At 38.6% G+C, this 17186-nt stretch overlaps 1 protein-coding gene across 11 annotated transcripts in view; it reads right to left on the bottom strand.

Annotated features, from left to right (window-relative positions):
* DTNA (dystrobrevin alpha) overlaps positions 1-17186 on the bottom strand; it is a 396234-nt gene that overhangs the window by 78357 nt on the left and 300691 nt on the right. For all 11 annotated transcript variants that reach the window (XM_030925991.1, XM_010362728.2, XM_010362721.2 and 8 more), the window contains 2 exons: positions 6726-6811; positions 955-1109 (listed from right to left, as the gene is read on the bottom strand). In XM_030925991.1, the coding sequence (XP_030781851.1) occupies positions 955-1109; positions 6726-6811 (241 nt within the window). The remainder of the gene's footprint in view (positions 1-954; positions 1110-6725; positions 6812-17186) is intronic.

Genomic DNA, 17186 nt, shown 5'->3' with positions numbered 1-17186 from the left:
CTATGCAGCTTCCCAGGGTAGCTTGAGCCATACCCAGTTAAAACACATCACTTGGAACGCCAAATATATCATGGTGTAGAAGATTTAGGCAGCTGTGTTTGCCATATTTTGGGCCTCTCAGGTCATGATGTGGCAGATGTTGGGATTCCTTGCTGGTATCCTTTGTTAAACCAATGTTAAAGCTTGTTGCTGGGTCAAGCATGTATTTCACATGAGGCTGAATGAGACAATTAAGCCCCTTTGAAAGTGCAGTGATAGTGAAAATAATGACCCTGAGGGTGTGGTGATATGGTTAGGCTTTGTGCCCCCATCCAATCACATCTTGAACTGTAATTCCCAGGTGTTGAGGGAGAGACCTAGTGGGAGGTGATTGGATCATGGGGGCGGTTTCCCCCGTGCTGTTTTCGAGATAGTGAGGGAGTTCTCAGGAGATCTGATGGTTTTATAAATGGCAGATTCCCCTGGGCTTTTCATTCTTTCTCTTTCCTGCCGCCATGTTTAGAAGGTGGGTCTTTGCTTCTCCTTCACCTTCCACCAGGATTGTAAGCTTCCTGAGGCAGAACTGTGAGTCTGTTAAACCTCTTTTCTTTATAAATTACCCAGTCTCGGGTATGTCTTTATAGCAGTGTGAAAAGAGATTAATACAGAAGGGTTGTTGTAAGGATTAAATTAGACAATGAAAGGAAAAAATTTAGCACAGTGCCTGGCTCATGGTCAGTAAACACTGTCTATTATTGTGATCCAGGGGTGCTGGGTTTAGTGACTGGTTCAGAGGTCATTTGTCAGAGGCTGAAAAATACACTACAGGTTGCTATCACATAGAAGTGAAAAATACACTACAGGTTGCTATCACATAGAAGAATTTGTCCGAGTATTTGTGACCTGGAATGACATCTAGAAGGAGAGCAACCACTGTTTGAAAGAGATACTTCCTTAAACATATTTTTCTCCTACCTGTTGGGAGAAACAGGATCTGGCTGACTGTTCTGTGTAACCAAATGAAGGACCTTCAAAAACTGCTGTGGGTAGTTTGAGAACTTCCCGAAGGAATTGATCATATCGTCCATAAACCATCACCCCACTGGAGTCAGAAATCATTGAGAAAATATCTGATGAAAGGAAAAGGAAAGATATTTATTCATCACATGAACATTCTCCACTGTTTTTGTTCAATATATCTGCTATAAATGACAAAAAAGTAGCAAAATAGATTTTTTTAATGAAAGAATGATATAAAAGCTAATTTTTATGCTTAAATATTCCTGGCATAATGTTTTCTCTGGTTTCTTTTGGTAGATGATTCTGGCACATAGCAATCACAAGTAATTTGGGTAAGACTAACATTTTAATAAGAGACAGACACTTATTAAATGTCTTTAATAAGACACTATCTTTTTGTTTTGACTCTGAGTTCAACAGGAGAAATTTTTGTATATATGAGAGAGATGCTGACTTCATTTGAAACATAATGAGAGTTTTACTGTAAATTTGGGGTGTGTGTACATCCATTTATCTAGCTAGAAATTTACCAATTTATAGTATCACTAAAACTTTCAGATTTTGGTGTAAGATATTTGAAAAATCAAAGACACAGTGAGGATAAAGATGTAATGACAAACACTTGATTAACTTCCTACAGAAGCAGAAAACTTTCTATAAATTACAGTTTTCTGGGTGGAAGGCACTTGATTTACAGGGAAGGGTTTTCTGACTCGTGTAGTGAAGAGGAAGCCTGGCCTTGTGGATGATCAATGAGGTAAAGTCAGGGTCCTGGATCTTTCTCTGAAGGGCCTGTGTCTTCGCTGAACCACTGTTCTTCAATTTCTGCCAGTATATGCACTTAATGAATATTAATGACATAATTTCCCAAGGTGCTTTATAATTCCTCTGTGCAAATCACTATTAGAATGAAAGGGTTTGCTATTATATAGTTTGTCACCATGCTAACTAGCTTGTCACCAAGCCAGCACAGCTGCTGGGATAAACTGCTGTGAATGTGCTACCTCTATTCACTTTAGGTTTAATTTTTCAAGGTCAAAATGTAATCTGGAAACATTGTTTTTACACCAAAGTCAGATGTTAAGCATATCACAGGCTTTTATTGGATTATGGTTTTGAGAACATGAATTGACTCTCATTTTCATTAAATACTCCATTTATAAAGGGTTTCTGCTGTTTCAAATAGTTTATTAACCATAAGACTATAGAGCTTCTATCTGAGTAAAAAAATTAATGTATGTATTTATGGGCTACAGAGTGATATCTTGATACATGTGTTCATTGTGTAATGATCACATCAGGATAATGAGCATTACCCTCATTTCAAACATTTATCATTTCTTTGTGTTGGGAACATTCAACATCTTGTCTTCCAACTTTTTGGAAATATACAATAAATTTTGTTAACTATAGTCACCCTACAGTGCTATAGAACACTGGAACGTATTCCTCCTATGTAGCTGTAATTTTGTAGCCATTAGCTAACCTCTCCCTATCCCCCTCAACCCGCTGCAGCCCCGTACCCTTCCCAGCCTCGAATAAGCACAATTCTACTTCCATGAGTTCAGCCTTTTTCTTTTTTTTAGATCCCACATATGAGTGAGAACATGCAGTATTTATCTTTCCATGCCTGACTTATTTTACTTAACATAATGTCCTCCAGGCTCATCCCTGTTGCCTCAAATGACAGGATTTCATTCTTTTTTATGGCTGAATTCTACTGAGGAGTTTAGGTTGTGTTCAGAAGATGTTGAGGGAGATACTGAAGAATTTAAAGTGGATCAGTGCGTTAGAAACCCCAGGGGTAGGCATAGAGGCAAAACAACCAGTTTAGTAATAGAAACTCAATAAATATGCAGTATCTTCCATAATACTAGTATTTTAAAAACAAGTCCTCCCCAAAGCTTTAGAACAGCACATGACATACTAGGCTTACAGCACTGAATTTAGAATACCTTAAGATCCCTAGAACTATCCAGGATCCCTAAGGCAGAAGTATAAACAAATGTTCCAACCCATTAAAACAGTTTATAATTGGGCCAAGAACAGTCTGACCAAAAAGCAGTATTATTAGGTAAGTTTATGTTTAGGTTGCCATGGCACATGACTGCAGGGGGCGCCCTTCATCTACTAGGCTGTGTCAATGATGCTCCCTGAAATTACACAGGGAACACCCTACCAGTGAATGGTAGCCCTAATTACCGGAAATTATGTTGCAACATAGTGTTGTTTTCTCTTTTAATGCATTTTAAAGCATTAAGAAAATCAACTTCAAATTTTCTGTTGCTTTCTCTTTGTTTTTTAAAATTTCTGACATTCTTAATTATTCTTGCTCTGTGTTCCCCAACAATAAGGGAGTAGCTGGAACAAGCTAAATATCTCTCATCCCTATGCACAAAAATAGAAAAATTGCCAAACAAGCACAGCTGGCATTTTGGCTTAACGTGAATTAGAAAAACTTTACAGAAGGGAAATCAAAACCCTCAAGCCTGTAACATTCCATATCCCTTCATTTTACTTTTTTCTTATTACAGAAGCAATGTAGAAAATCATGACCTTACCTGTTTTTTTGTTTTGTTTTGTTTTGGTTTGGTTTTTTGAGATGGAGTTTCGCTCTGTCGCCCACTGTAGTGGCGTGATCTCAACTCATGCAACCTCTGCCTCCCGCGTTCAAGTGATTATCCTGCCTCAGCCTTCTGGGTAGCTGGAACTAAAGGCATGTGCCACCATGCCTGGCTAACTTACCTGTTTTATCATTAAAATGCAAGCCAGCAAAAGAATACAATAGGAACACCCACAAGCCCACTCACCAAGGGGCAGCCATGGTGTCCGTGGGTAGATTTTGTGGGTAAATTTGCCCACATTCACTCATTCAATTAATAATTATCACTGAAACTAGAAATATTCATGACTCAGGATATTCATTTTTGACCAGCTAACATTCTGGAGAGATTTTTGTGACCAAATTAACTTTAATTAAATTGTTTTTGGTCAAATTGATTTTAACCAAATTACCTGGAAACCGCTAAAACCATCTTCCTAGGATTAACTATACGAAGAGTGACTCCTCAGTCAGAGAACCAGGGACACTTAAGGGTGTGATTCAGGTGCAGCTGCTCTCAAAGTGGGGAATGCGATTTATTGGCGTCACACTATCTGTATCTCTACAGAGTCTGTGATATTGTGGAACTTGTTTCTGCAGACTAGAAAACTTAGTTTACCTCCAAGGGGACACATGCATTTGTTGCTTCTTTCACTGCCCTAAAGAGGATAGACTTTGGCCACTAGAGAGTGCTTTTTGGAGGTTGATGGGATGTGGTGAGGAGAAAGCATTGTAGCAGTTATACTGTTTCCTTTGAACTCCTGGACCCAAGAGAGAACTGGAAGGGTTTTCACAATTGTAAAGATCTGATCAATAACTTAGTTATATCTTGAGATTTGTAATTGTGCTGACATTGCTAGTCCCTTACCTACCAACCATTCCCTTCATCTTTATTTGTCCCACATTTGTTCGTGGGTTACTCATGGGTTGAGGGAAAGGGATGGCCCTTCTGAGCCCAAGAGGTAAAAGTGGACTATACAATGACCATTGCTGTCATATTTTTTTCTCTAACCAGTAACTAGTTTAGTAATTGGTCTGAGATGCCACGCTAGGTGATGAGCTGTAAGGGCTGGGGGACCTCTGTAGTGAGATGTGACTTCTGTGACTGTCACCCCCACCAGCCCCCCTCCTCCACCCTCCACCCTTACTCGTCGGAGGAGGATGAAATCTTACACTGAGCAAAGCTGAGTGGAAAGATAGCAAACACCAGGACTTCGAGGGCTCAGAATTAACCTGGTATGTTAAAGGTTGACCGACGTTCTGAGATGCAGAAAACTGGCTTTCTTAGTTTTCCTCAAACCTATTTTAATATGGGACCCTTCTATCCAGGTACCTATTAATATAATATTAAATAGGTATTTTTAGATATCTCCCAAGTGGTTTTTTTTTGTTTAGATTTTGTTTTGTTTTTTACATTTATCTAATGTCCTCTTTGTAAATGGCCAGTTGGGGTTGGCAGACAAGGTTCTCAGAACTTCCTTCCTCAGCCTTGGTTTATTTTGCTAAACTTTCTTTTTCTGGCTTAACCCTGAAGGAAATGCCCGAGGATTACTCTGAAGCTGGTTTTTTTTTTTTTTTTTTTTTTTTTTTGAAAAAAAAGTCCTTGGTGTCAGCACCTTCTCTCTCAAATAAGCACTGAGGTAGATAGTTTTTAATTTTCTATATCTTTCAGGCTAACAAAAGAGAAGCTCCCTGGCTCCTCCTAAGGTCTGGCTAGGCTTCTCTGAATCCTGGCTGCATTTGGCTCTCATAGAGGGAAGTCCCAGAAGTGAGGGAAGCTGTGTGGCTACTGAGGCTACCTGAGGCTTTGTTGTCCCTCTCACTTACTCACTGATCCACTGAAATGATTCATCCCTGGAGCATCTCCGGGGAAATTTCAAAGGAACAAAAGGTTTTTTTCTGTGTCTTTATCCTTTCCTTTTGGGTGGATCAAGAAGCAAGAGATCTCATTCAGAAGAGGACAGGCAGCAGGTGAGCCTTGTGCTGTGAGTCACACAGATGGCTGCATGCAACCAGGTGTGACTCTATGGGTATCTCACAAAATCCCAAAATTTAGGATATAGAAGGAGGCTGAGGACTAAAGAAGTGAAGTAACTGCCAAAGGATGACTCAGAAAATTGGTCACACAGCTGGGCTTGCAACCTGGAACTCCCAATTCCCAGAACAGTGCCCTTTTTAACACAGTATTATAGCCCCAACTCATACTATTTAGGGGAAAGGATAGGGTTAAATGGAAATTTTAAATTTAAACAGCAGCATCAAAATCATTTTAAACCATTTAGAAATAAATATTGTTGTCACCCACCCTCATCCTAGGCCTACTGAGTCAGAAATTCTTGGGGTGGGACCCAGAAATCTACGTTTTATCAAAGCCCCCCAGGTGATTCTGATGCACGCTAAAATTTGTGAACCACTGGTGTAGGAAAAAAAAACCAGGGTTCAAATTCTGGTGTCATCTTAGCCATATGGTTAAACGAGTCTCAGTTTCTTTACCTAAAGCAAACAAACAAACAATCCCCAATGTGTTGTTGGTTAAGGAACTCTACCATATTTAGAGACAAAATATTCATTAAGGCCCATAATTACTCAATGTACTTTAGCTACCATGCTTTTATTGGCATCTAGTTAACTCTGTCAGTGCTGTCTCTATGTAATTCCTATTCTTCTTTCCTGACATTGTTGGCTTTGAAACCTTTGGAGTTCCTAGTGATTTGAGTAGTGCTGGCTGAGAAGAATGAGGAAATGTGCCAGGAGCCTTGCTTTTAGAAGACTTAAAGGGGAAGGTTTCCCACTGAGCCTTCATGTCCCTATCATCGTGTACCACCTGTAAGGCAGTATAGCACAATTAACTGCAAAGAGCGCTTATTTTACTTTAATTTCAGAAAGAGGCCAGTTGGTGATACTCAACAGGTTTTAAGTAGAGGAAAACATTCATTTCATTAGCATTTATCTAATATGAAAATATCGCTATGACAAAAATCCAAACATCAGTGAAAAATGTATTTCAAACAACTCTCATAGAATGAGGAAAGATACAAATGGGCAGGGGACATGGGGGAATGAGGGAGCAAAAAGGGTAGTACCTAGCGGGGAAAAGCAAAGAGAGACACAAGGAATAACTTACATCTTAATTTGTCCATGATCTTCCCTCCACACAATGTGGCTAAAGCCATTTTGACAGCAAATACTGAAATTTTACCATGGCCTTCCCTGTTTAATGGTAATAGAAAAAACAAAAACAAAAACAAACAAAAAAAAAAACATGATGTAATTTGGAGCACTTCCAGCAACAAGGTTTGACATTTTCCATTCTATGGAAATCACAGGATACATAGCTGCATGCCTTATGTGAGCACATTCATTTTATAAAAGGTTGTGAAAACAATTCAATGCACATATCTGAAAAACTGTCTATTCAATGTTTCCTTTTCTTAAGAGACATCAGAATATCTTAGCTTATTCTTTGTATATGTCACTTGCTCAAAATATGGGCTGATAGCCAGAGGAATATCTACTAGCTAACTATGGATTTAAATAACAGAACAAGCTTTTCACTTGGAGTTTCATAAAATGATTTTTGTACACAGTAATTCCAGAGTTTCTATAATTTACTTAAACAAAGCTTCAGAAACATCATTTTTTTTTTTTTTTTTTTGTCAGAGAATTTCTGAATTTGAGGTTAGGGTAACTATGGGGACTTTTTCATCACACATTTTTTTCAACCATCATTTCCTACCCACAAGCCAACTGTGCTTATGTGATATATTTACTTTTCAAAGAGAGCTGCTATTTTAAAGGGGCAAAAGTAAAAGCTCTGGCCGAGCATGGTGGCTTACGTCTGTAATCCTAGCACTTTGGGAGGCTGAGGTGGGCAGATCACCTGAGGTCAAGAGTTTGAGACCAGCTTGGCCAACATGGTGAAATCCTGTCTCTATCAAAAATACAAAAATTAGCCAGGTGTGATGGTGCACGTCTGTAATACCAGCTACTTAGGTGGCTGAGACGCAAGAATCGCTTGAACCCAGGAGGTGGAGGTTGCAGTGAGCCAACATCATGCCACTGCACTCCAGCCTGGGTGACAGAAGGAGACTCTTCTTAAAAAAAAAAGTAAAAGCTCTGTTTGAACACTTTCTTTCTACCCAAATGACATAAGTGCTGCCAAATCTTCATTGATTCAGGAAGTATAACAAATCTGTCCTTCACAAATGTGATACAAAGGGGATATGATAAAAAGTATAATGTTTCAGCTAAATGATTTTCCAGTTGGAATCAACTGTTTATTCTCATACTTTGGAATCAGAAACAATACCATATTAGTAATTCATTTATTTGATAGTTGCTAATCTTAAGAATGATCAAAAGAGTTATTTAAAATAATAATGTGTCTGAAAGGTAAGTAAAGTTTGTATTGGTAAAGCCTTATTTTAGTACATGGAATAAATACATGAATAAGATTCATATACCTTATATATGAGAGGAATAAGATACAAATAATTGTGGTTTTGTTCCTTACTATGTTTCAGGGAGGGATCATGTGTTATTTATCATTATTGCTGTCATTCTTAGTGTAATACCTCAAGTACAACCAGCCAGAATGCAAAATTGACTGAACCCTATGCTAGTGACTCTTTCATATTTATTTCTAAGCCTGAGCACCAGATTTATGTAATCATTTATCGGAAGCCTTCATTTAGATACCTCATGCCAAACTAAGTGCGTTCAAAGGAGAACTCATTATCTTTACAGAGCTCTTTCATAATACTCAGACTAACCTTAGTACTAACCTGCTGTTCTTCCTGCAGTCCTTCTGCTGGTTATTAGAAACACTGCTGGTTATTAGAAGCACCATGTACCTAGTTACCTGAAAATGAATCCTGAGTTGGGATCGCCTTTGATTTCTTGCTCTTCCTTAATTACTACCACCCCGAACAAATGTTTGAAGGACTCAGCTAGACCTGTTACCTGTATGTTGAATCAATTCCCTTCTTTTCATTCCCACTGTCACTGCTTCCATCAGCTCTTGCTTTAACACGGTCATAACCTCTGAAATGATCTCTCTGCTTGCACACTCTTATCACAAATTTGACCATATTATTTCATTGCTTAAAATCCCCTGGCCACCTTTTGCCCTCAGGATGAAGTTCTAACGTTTGCTCTTGGCACACCCAGCAGTCTCGTCTAGTCTCCTCTGCTACCATTTCTGTTGTTGTACTGCACACCATGGTCAAACTGTTCAATGCCTCCTGGCCCCTCCCCTTCCTAACATGGTCTGCGCACAACCCTCTCATCCATTTGTCAAGATGCCACTCAATATCATTATTCACCCTGCTCTGAAAACAACTTTTCTCCTAGATGTCTAGGAAATCACTCTGCCCTTCACTTTTTACCTATTATGTGTCATCTGTCACATTGAATGACCTTGATGTGTTTTTTTACATGTCTGCAATGTGACTGGATTCTACATTGTGAGATCTTTCAGTGCAGAGATGATGTTTTCTGAATTGCTTGAATTCCCAGCGCCTAGCACTTGGTCTTACACAGAGTTAGTGATTAATACATTTCTTATATTACGGAATGATTAGTAATCATGATAAAAGTTACACCTAGAATTTTGAGTGTCCAACCACTCAGTGAGTTGTTTATTAATTTTAGTGCAGGTAGCTGTCATAGAAATGCAATGATTTTGTAAAAACCATCCTATTCAAAATTATTCCTGTCCTTCCATTACATGGATAACTGGAAGTATCAAACATCTGACTTCAGGAAGTAATTAGCTTCTTTCCTAAACTATAACATGGTTCAAATAATGAGAAAATCTACAAGGTATGGAAAATTAGCAATCACACAGCAATAATGTGGTCCTCAAAATGCAAAGAAATTGAGGAGTATTATATGTGAGGCTTCAAGAGCAATACAGTTCCTTTCAATGAACCCGAGAGAGAATAATTTATTTAAAAGGAGAGGATGGACCACAGATGATTTTGGAACAGAGAGTTCTCCAAAGGATGAAACAATGATAGCTCATAGGTGTACTCTTAGACCTTCGCTTTTAATGAAGAAGATCATGGGGAGATTGCCAGTCCTGTATTGTTCCTGGAAATGGAAGATTGATGATATTAGATCCAACAGTGGTTATATTAGAGCTATTCTGCCAAATTGACACAATAAATCTAGATAAATCACCAAGTGGAGGGCAGCTGAATGAGAGTTGTGCAGGAACTCAAGGGTGAAATTAGGCCACTGGAATCTATTGTTATGCAAGCTACTGTGCCAGATTGCAAATGTGACTCTGTCATGAAGAAGGATTCTGGGGGTATGCAGGGATTTAGGTCATGGTAAGCACACCAAGACTGGGTAAGTTCCTACTTTGCTTACCCCAGGCACTGGATAAATATTAATGGGGTTTGAGGAGTGAGTAGAGATGACTGACTCTACAACAGAGAATGGGAGCACTAAAGACTTAAATACAAATGGATCTTTTAAAAAAGAACATTTTTTGTAAATATAATAGGGTGAAGAGGAGGGTGTCCAATTTTGAAGAGAGGGCCTTTAAAAAATACCAACTTTTTTGGAAAAGTAAACAATCACATAAGCACAGTTGTATTGTGAGTAGGAAATAATGGTTGAAAAACATTTGTGATGAAAAAGTCCCTCTAGTTAGTTACCCTAATTTCAAATTCAGGAATTCTCTAACAAAAAAATTATGTTTCTGAAGATTTGTTTAAATAAATTATAGAGGCTGTGAGATTATTCTGCACGAAATTATTTTATGAAATCCAAAGTGAAAAGTGTCTTCTGTTGGCTACTTAGCCAACTACAGTTAGGTGGCATATATTCCTCTGGTTATCAGCCCATAGGACCAGGGCCCCTATTTCATTGTGAAAAAAGGCATTGGCATTAACATAGGAAGCAAGGATAGAGAAAAGCTGATACATCCCAAATGGAAAAATTTAAGAGCTATGCCCATCAGGAATTGTCATTAGTTGGGACCAGTTTGATTTACAAACAGCCAATAAAATCTGTTAAGTGTCTAGGAAGCAGAAAGACAAGTGCATGAGGATGGACAATGGGAAGCTCCTCAGAGTCCTGTGCAAACGAGCAGGAAAGCAGCATATTGCTCCAAAGTGACTATGTCTATGGCAATGCCTTTGCAGTAAGGTAGTAAAACTGCACCCATGGAATGCTGGCTCTCAGCCGCAACCCAGGAAGCCAACCCGCCTGTCTGTGCTGAGGTTGAAAAACATAGATTTTCCCTAAAACTTCAGGCCAAACAGCCTGTGAGTGGGGCAGCATCAGGAGGTGCACAGAAAAAGTCTATATACTTCTCTTGCTTTTATGAAAAGCCATGGCAGTATGCCTTCAACTTCATGTGCAATTCTGACTGCTATCTCAAGACATAAAAGAGCCAGATGTGTTTGAGACTGGATGCATCACAGGGCACAAGTCTGGATGAATCACAGACTTTTAGGGGCGGGGTCAGTCTTAGGAGTCTGTGATGTGGTTCAATCACAAGGCCACCTAAGTCTTTCTTTGTGAATTAAGGCTGCTAGTACAGTTAATTCTTTGGTAATATAAAAAGAACAGTAAAAGCTTAAAGAATTAATATTAGCATACCATTTTATTATTAAAATAGTAATTGGCCGGGCGTGATAGCTCACGCCTATTTGGGAGGCTGAGGTGGGCAGATCAAGAGGTCAGGGGATCAAGACCATCCTGGCCAACATGGTGAAACCCTGTCTCTACTAAAATACAAATAATTAGCCGGGCGTGGTGGTGCACTCTTGTAATCCCAGCTATTTGGGAGGCTGAGGCAGGGGAATCGCTTAAACCCAGGAGGTAGAGATTGCAGTGAGCCAAGATCCCACCACTGCACTCCAGCCTGGCGACAGAACGAGACTCCATCTCAAAAAAAAAAAGTAATTTTATTTTTAAAATAAAATAATAATATTTTACTTATAATGTTTTCCATTTCAATGTAGAGAGAAAACACAGTGCATAATACACACTTTATTCATTTTCTCCATTATTGTCTTTCAGCATAGTGGAATCTGTTCTGTTTCTAAGCCAATTACCCTGGAAGTTTTGCCTATACAAACTTTACTTTCTTGTTCTAGATTTACATTCAAAAATTCTCAATAAAATTGTGTATTGGCATATAATTAACATGTAACAATGTATTTAAGAGAACCAAATTATCAAAAGCACAAACTGAAATGGCTTCATAAATCAATGTTTCTTTAAATCTTTTATCTTTTTTACATTTTGTTTTCTCACTCTGAGACTTTTCAAGTTATTCTAGGGGACAACCAATTGAAAATGGAAAGAGGAAGGCACTTACTCTTTGGTTAAAATATGTATAGTGATTTGTAGAGTGTTTTATGTTAAAAATTTGGATTACTTGGAAATTTGACTTGTCATAATAAGACGTGAGAAACTGCTTTCGTCTGGCCTGGGTTTCCCATAATCTTATAAAGAGACAAACTGATTTCTTTCAACTAAGAATATATTATTTATATGGAAAAGTTGCAGGGAAGAGAATATTTGTTATTGACAGGAAGGAAAAACAACAAATAGATATTGATCGATAGGTGTGGATGCTATGTACAGAAGGTAAATTTTCTCCAAATTGCCAACAGAGTTTCCTGTTTGAAGTTACAAAATCCCATGAGAAATTCAAAGTTCTTTTAAGTAAAATTTGAATTCTGATTGATTCTTTCTTGAACAGGCAGAAGGAATTATTTCTCTATTTAAGAGTACTAAAATCAGAAGCTCTTCTTTTACCAACATATTTTACAAAAACATTTGGTAAGCATTTTTGACAAGCAGAGGCAGAGCACTCAAACTGCTCTTTCTCACACATTTTGGTGGTTTAATTAACGGAGAGAATTGCTTCCTCCCTCTGCTTCCACAACACGCCTCTACTATAACACATTTTTTATCTGAAAATTATTTTGCTCATATGGATCACTCATTTAGTCGCTCAATAAATATTGATTAGCATTGCCCTAGAGGTTGGGAATATACAGACAAAAAAGGTGTGGTCCCTACCCTTCATTTGCTCATAACATATTGGAGATAAAGGGTCAGAAACAGTTAATTTTAATACAACACATTTTTCAAAGGGTATCTCATCTCATTTCATCTTGTCTTACTTATTATTTATTCCCAGTCTATCATAACACCTACCACATAGCAAGCTCTTTACATATGTCAGTTCAATTAATGAATGCACAAGTGAGAAGCAACTTTCTGATTTACCACTTAAAATTTATATTGAGAAATATAATATGTTTGAACATGATGATAATGATTGGCTTTATGGCTGTTTCTTTTAGATTGTGCAGTTATGTGATGCCTTGAATTTAGAAGTGATCACATGCATAATTAACTCTTGTTTTGGGGGTTAGTGAAGTTAACCTGTGAACAGACAGCATCTCTCTGGGCCACAATGTTAGTAAAACATCTGGGAAAAGAACTCCCATAGCCCCGGGCTAGGTGAGTTTGCTAGCGGTTTCTCCAGAACAGAAGGGCCAATACTGTTGGAATGCCCCCATATCCCTTGAAATTCCTCATCCCTCTTGAAATTCTACCTGCTACTCATTCAAAGTATGTCAGATAAATGATGAGTGACATCAGGATATTTAATGTATCTACAGCTGTGAAAATTATTTGGAAAGTGATTCCATTTTAGCAGCATGTAGAAATTTTGAACGAAGTATTTTTCACTAGAACAAGATTTTAGTTAGTACAGGAGAATGTTCTATGGACATCTTGAAATTTAAGACGTGCAAAGAAAAAAGTCACTAAGCCAAGTAAACACTGTTTTAAATATCTAGTCTTGGCTGTATAGATAATAAAAGAGAAGAACATTTGGTTTTTTATAACTCTTCTCTTTTTTTCTTCTTTGCTCTCACAAATCTACATAGTCTTAAACATGAACAATACTTTTTTTGGTACACAGAGAAATGGTTGTTACTTTGTAGTACATTTTGCATTAAATATCATAATCATTTTTAAAATTCAAAGGGCAGAAGGATTTTGGCAGAGTTCCAGGCATTTCATACCCATGCGTTCGAAATAGTTCTGTGATCTTTTTTGTAGCATTGGAAGGCTCAGCAGTGGGCATGGGTGTTCAAATGGCCCAGTAAGGTGCAATATGGCAAACAGGGAGGAGAATACCAGGATTTTGTATTCTCTACGTAAGACTATTATATGATGGATTTGTAGTTCTGGGTAGCTGTCATAAAACTGATATCCTAATGTTACAATGTAAAACATGTTAAGTCCAAATATTTCTTCCACATATACTCTTTCAAATGTGTCTAAATACCAGAAACTGGAAAGATTAGGAATGTGAGCATAAGAATAATACACTGCAATTAGCACAACAAGTCTGGGAGAAAAAACTGTTAATTAATTTTCATTTAAAAAAATGAAACAGAAAGCATGAATAGAGCTGAGCTGAAAACAGTTCCTGAAACAAAATGAGTTTTCCCCCATTTACCTCATTTAGTATGATGCTGTATGACCTGCAAATTATTTAACCTCTTTCTATCTCCTCTACTAGAAACTCATGATAATATAATGCCAAGTCAGTAAGACAGTTGACACATAGTAAATACTGAGTACATCTTATTTATTAATACAATTATTATCATTATCATGGAAGACTATAGCTTGACCTCTGAAAATAGGAAAATCACTGTTCCTTTTAATATTTATTATGGTCATACTATGATTTTTGAGTGAGTATATATGATAATGTTATTTGCTAGAAACAAGGCTACAGTCACATAATCTACTTTATGAAGAGCTGTCTTAAGAAAGAAGATACTACTGAATTGAAATGAGATTGAGTCAAGACAACTTGCTTTTAGCATTTCCTGGGGAAGCAGGGAGAAGGTGAGAGAAGTACATAGAATTCTTTTGTAAAAATAGGATCACCCACAATGGTAACCATGAACACTTGTTTTTTTTCTCTGTGGAGCAGAAGTAAAAATAGAGGGTCTGAATCTAGGTGACTGGGACTCGCTAGTCTTTGTAATATACTGGAGATCAAGGAAGACTTAATCTCAGAAAAAGAATTAAAAGAAAACTGGCCAGACATGGTGGCTCACACCTGTAAATCCCAGCACTTTGGGAGGCCGAGGCAGGTGGATCGCTTGAGCCCAGGAGTTCGAGACCAGCCTGGGCAATATGGTGAATCCCTGTCTCTACTGAAAACACAATTACTAGCCAGGTGTGGTAGTGCATGCTCGTAGTCCCAGCTACTTGGGAGGCTGAGGCACAAGAATTGCTCGAACCCGGGAGGCGAAGGCTGCAGTGAGCCGAGATTTTGCCACTGCACTCCAGCCTGGGTGGCAGAGTGAGACTCGGTCTCAAAAACAAACAAAACAAAACAAAACAAAAAAATCTTAGTTAAAATAAATTAGTATGACAAGAGCTAAGAAAGATCAACCTTGGATTTTCATTCATTGATTCATTCTTGTGTTGGCTGTGGTCTCAGGTGCTGTTCATTAGAAGAAGAATAAAATATGGTCCTTTCCTAAAGAAGTCTGTGGGAGGCAGTCATATAAACAGTCAGACATGCACTATAAGACAATAGAGAATCAGGTGCAAGGAGAGGCGGACCTGTGGAAAGGTGATCAACTTGGCCATGGCAGGCGAAGGGCTCCACAGAGCCTCAGAGTTTGTGACTGCACCTCTCAAAAAGGCTGCACATTATAGACTTTTAAGAATTCTTTTCATCTTCTAACTTTCTTTTGAGTTACTCTCTATTTCCTACAAAATAATAAGAACAATGTTAAAGTTCCTTTGAAGACTTCAAAGAGATTTCCCACTCCTCAACAGAATATGGACAAGAGGTGACAGAAGAAGCTGCTGCCAGTTTGCTGGGGGGATTCTGGAGGAGACAGAGGAGTAGAAGGCTCCTGGCAGCAAAGGGGAGGTGGGAGACCAGTTCCTGGGGTGATTGGAGGAAAGGGACAAGAGGAAGAGACTGGCTCAAACTCTGGCTGCTCCCTCACATATGTTCTTCCCTCTCAGCCCCTGGTCTTATTTCTGATATCTCCTTTCCCATCCTTCTCAGGCATACTCATCCATTCCCCTAGACACCTTAAAAAAATAACATCTGGCCGTGGAGAGATTTGCTTAGAACTTGGTTGGTAACTGCTCTCTGGGTGACCCCCTCCTAGGAATACAGCCATTTTTAAAAGGAATGTCACAAAGAACAAAAATCTTCTGACTCAAGGAACTGTGTCTTCAGGGACAGAATGGCAAGAATGAGCATAAAACACTGGGGTTCACTGCCCACCCCCAACATTGTACAAATCATCTACAGATGTAGTTATATCTTCTGAGAGGCTGACTTGCTGATGAGCAGAGAGAAACCTTGTAACCAGGAAACTGATTACAGTCTGCAGTGAGCATCCTGGTATGAAAATTGAGATCCAGGCTGGGCGCGGTGGCTCAAGCCTGTAATCCCAGCACTTTGGGAGGCCGAGAGGGGCGGATCACGAGGTCAGGAGATCGAGACCATCCTGGCTAACATGGTGAAACCCCATCTCTACTAAAAAAAAATACAAAAAACTAGCCGGGCGAGGTGGCGGGCACCTGTAGTCCCAGCTACTCGGGAGGCTGAGGCAGAAGAATGGCGTAAACCCAGGAGGCGGAGCTTGCAGTGAGCTGAGATCCGGCCACTGCACTCCAGCCCAGAAGACAGAGCGAGACTCTGTCTCAAAAAAAAAAAAAAAAAAAAAAGAAAATTGAGATCCAGATTTTTTTTTTTTTTTTTTTTTTTTTTTTTTTTTTTTTTTTTTTTTTTTTTGGTGAGAGAGGGAATGCTATACTTGGGGAGCTATGGCTGTGAGAAGGTAAATCTGATTCTCAGAAGTACATCCCAGTAAAGGAGGCATCAATCCTCATCTCAGGTTACCACTTTCTTCACAGAGTTCAACTCCCTGGGAGTCTAGAGACTCTTAAGGCACCACCCACTTCCCCCCAAAATGGCCAGGTTTCTTTGAATCCAAGTTCTTACTCTTCATGAGTTTAAATCACTATACTGCCTTTCCTTTTTATTTATTTATCTTTAGTATTATTTCTTCAGAGTCTAGGTTCTTAAGGCATCTCTAATTTTTATTTTGGATTTTTTCCCTGTTTATTTATATGTCAATTTAAAATATGGCAAATGGGAGAAAATCCCTTAAATGTCTCAGTGATTCTGTAATAGCAACAGCACATCTTTCTTTTACTAGTATCAGGATCATTCATGCCTGCCAAAATACAGACGGTTCCCTTAAACACTTGGACTCTGTCGTGGGACAGGTGGTAGGAAGTGGCATCAGATCTCCACGCTGGGTCTCATTTGGATAAATAGGAGTTCACTATTATAAGAAATAGAATTTGAACATTTATTTTATTCTTAGGTTTATCTTCTTATATTCACTTCTAAGTTACATATCCAGTTAGCTGTACTTCCTGATGGCTTACATCTCACATCCAAAATTCCATGCCATCAGATGGAAAATTTGAGTGTCAGTAGAACTGCCTATGCTCACTTGCTACGCTAAAGAGGCAAACGCAGAAG

This window comes from Rhinopithecus roxellana, chromosome 21 (assembly GCF_007565055.1).
Source record: "Rhinopithecus roxellana isolate Shanxi Qingling chromosome 21, ASM756505v1, whole genome shotgun sequence".
Lineage (NCBI taxonomy): Eukaryota > Metazoa > Chordata > Mammalia > Primates > Cercopithecidae > Rhinopithecus > Rhinopithecus roxellana.
This window is presented reverse-complemented; position numbering and strand designations above follow the sequence as displayed.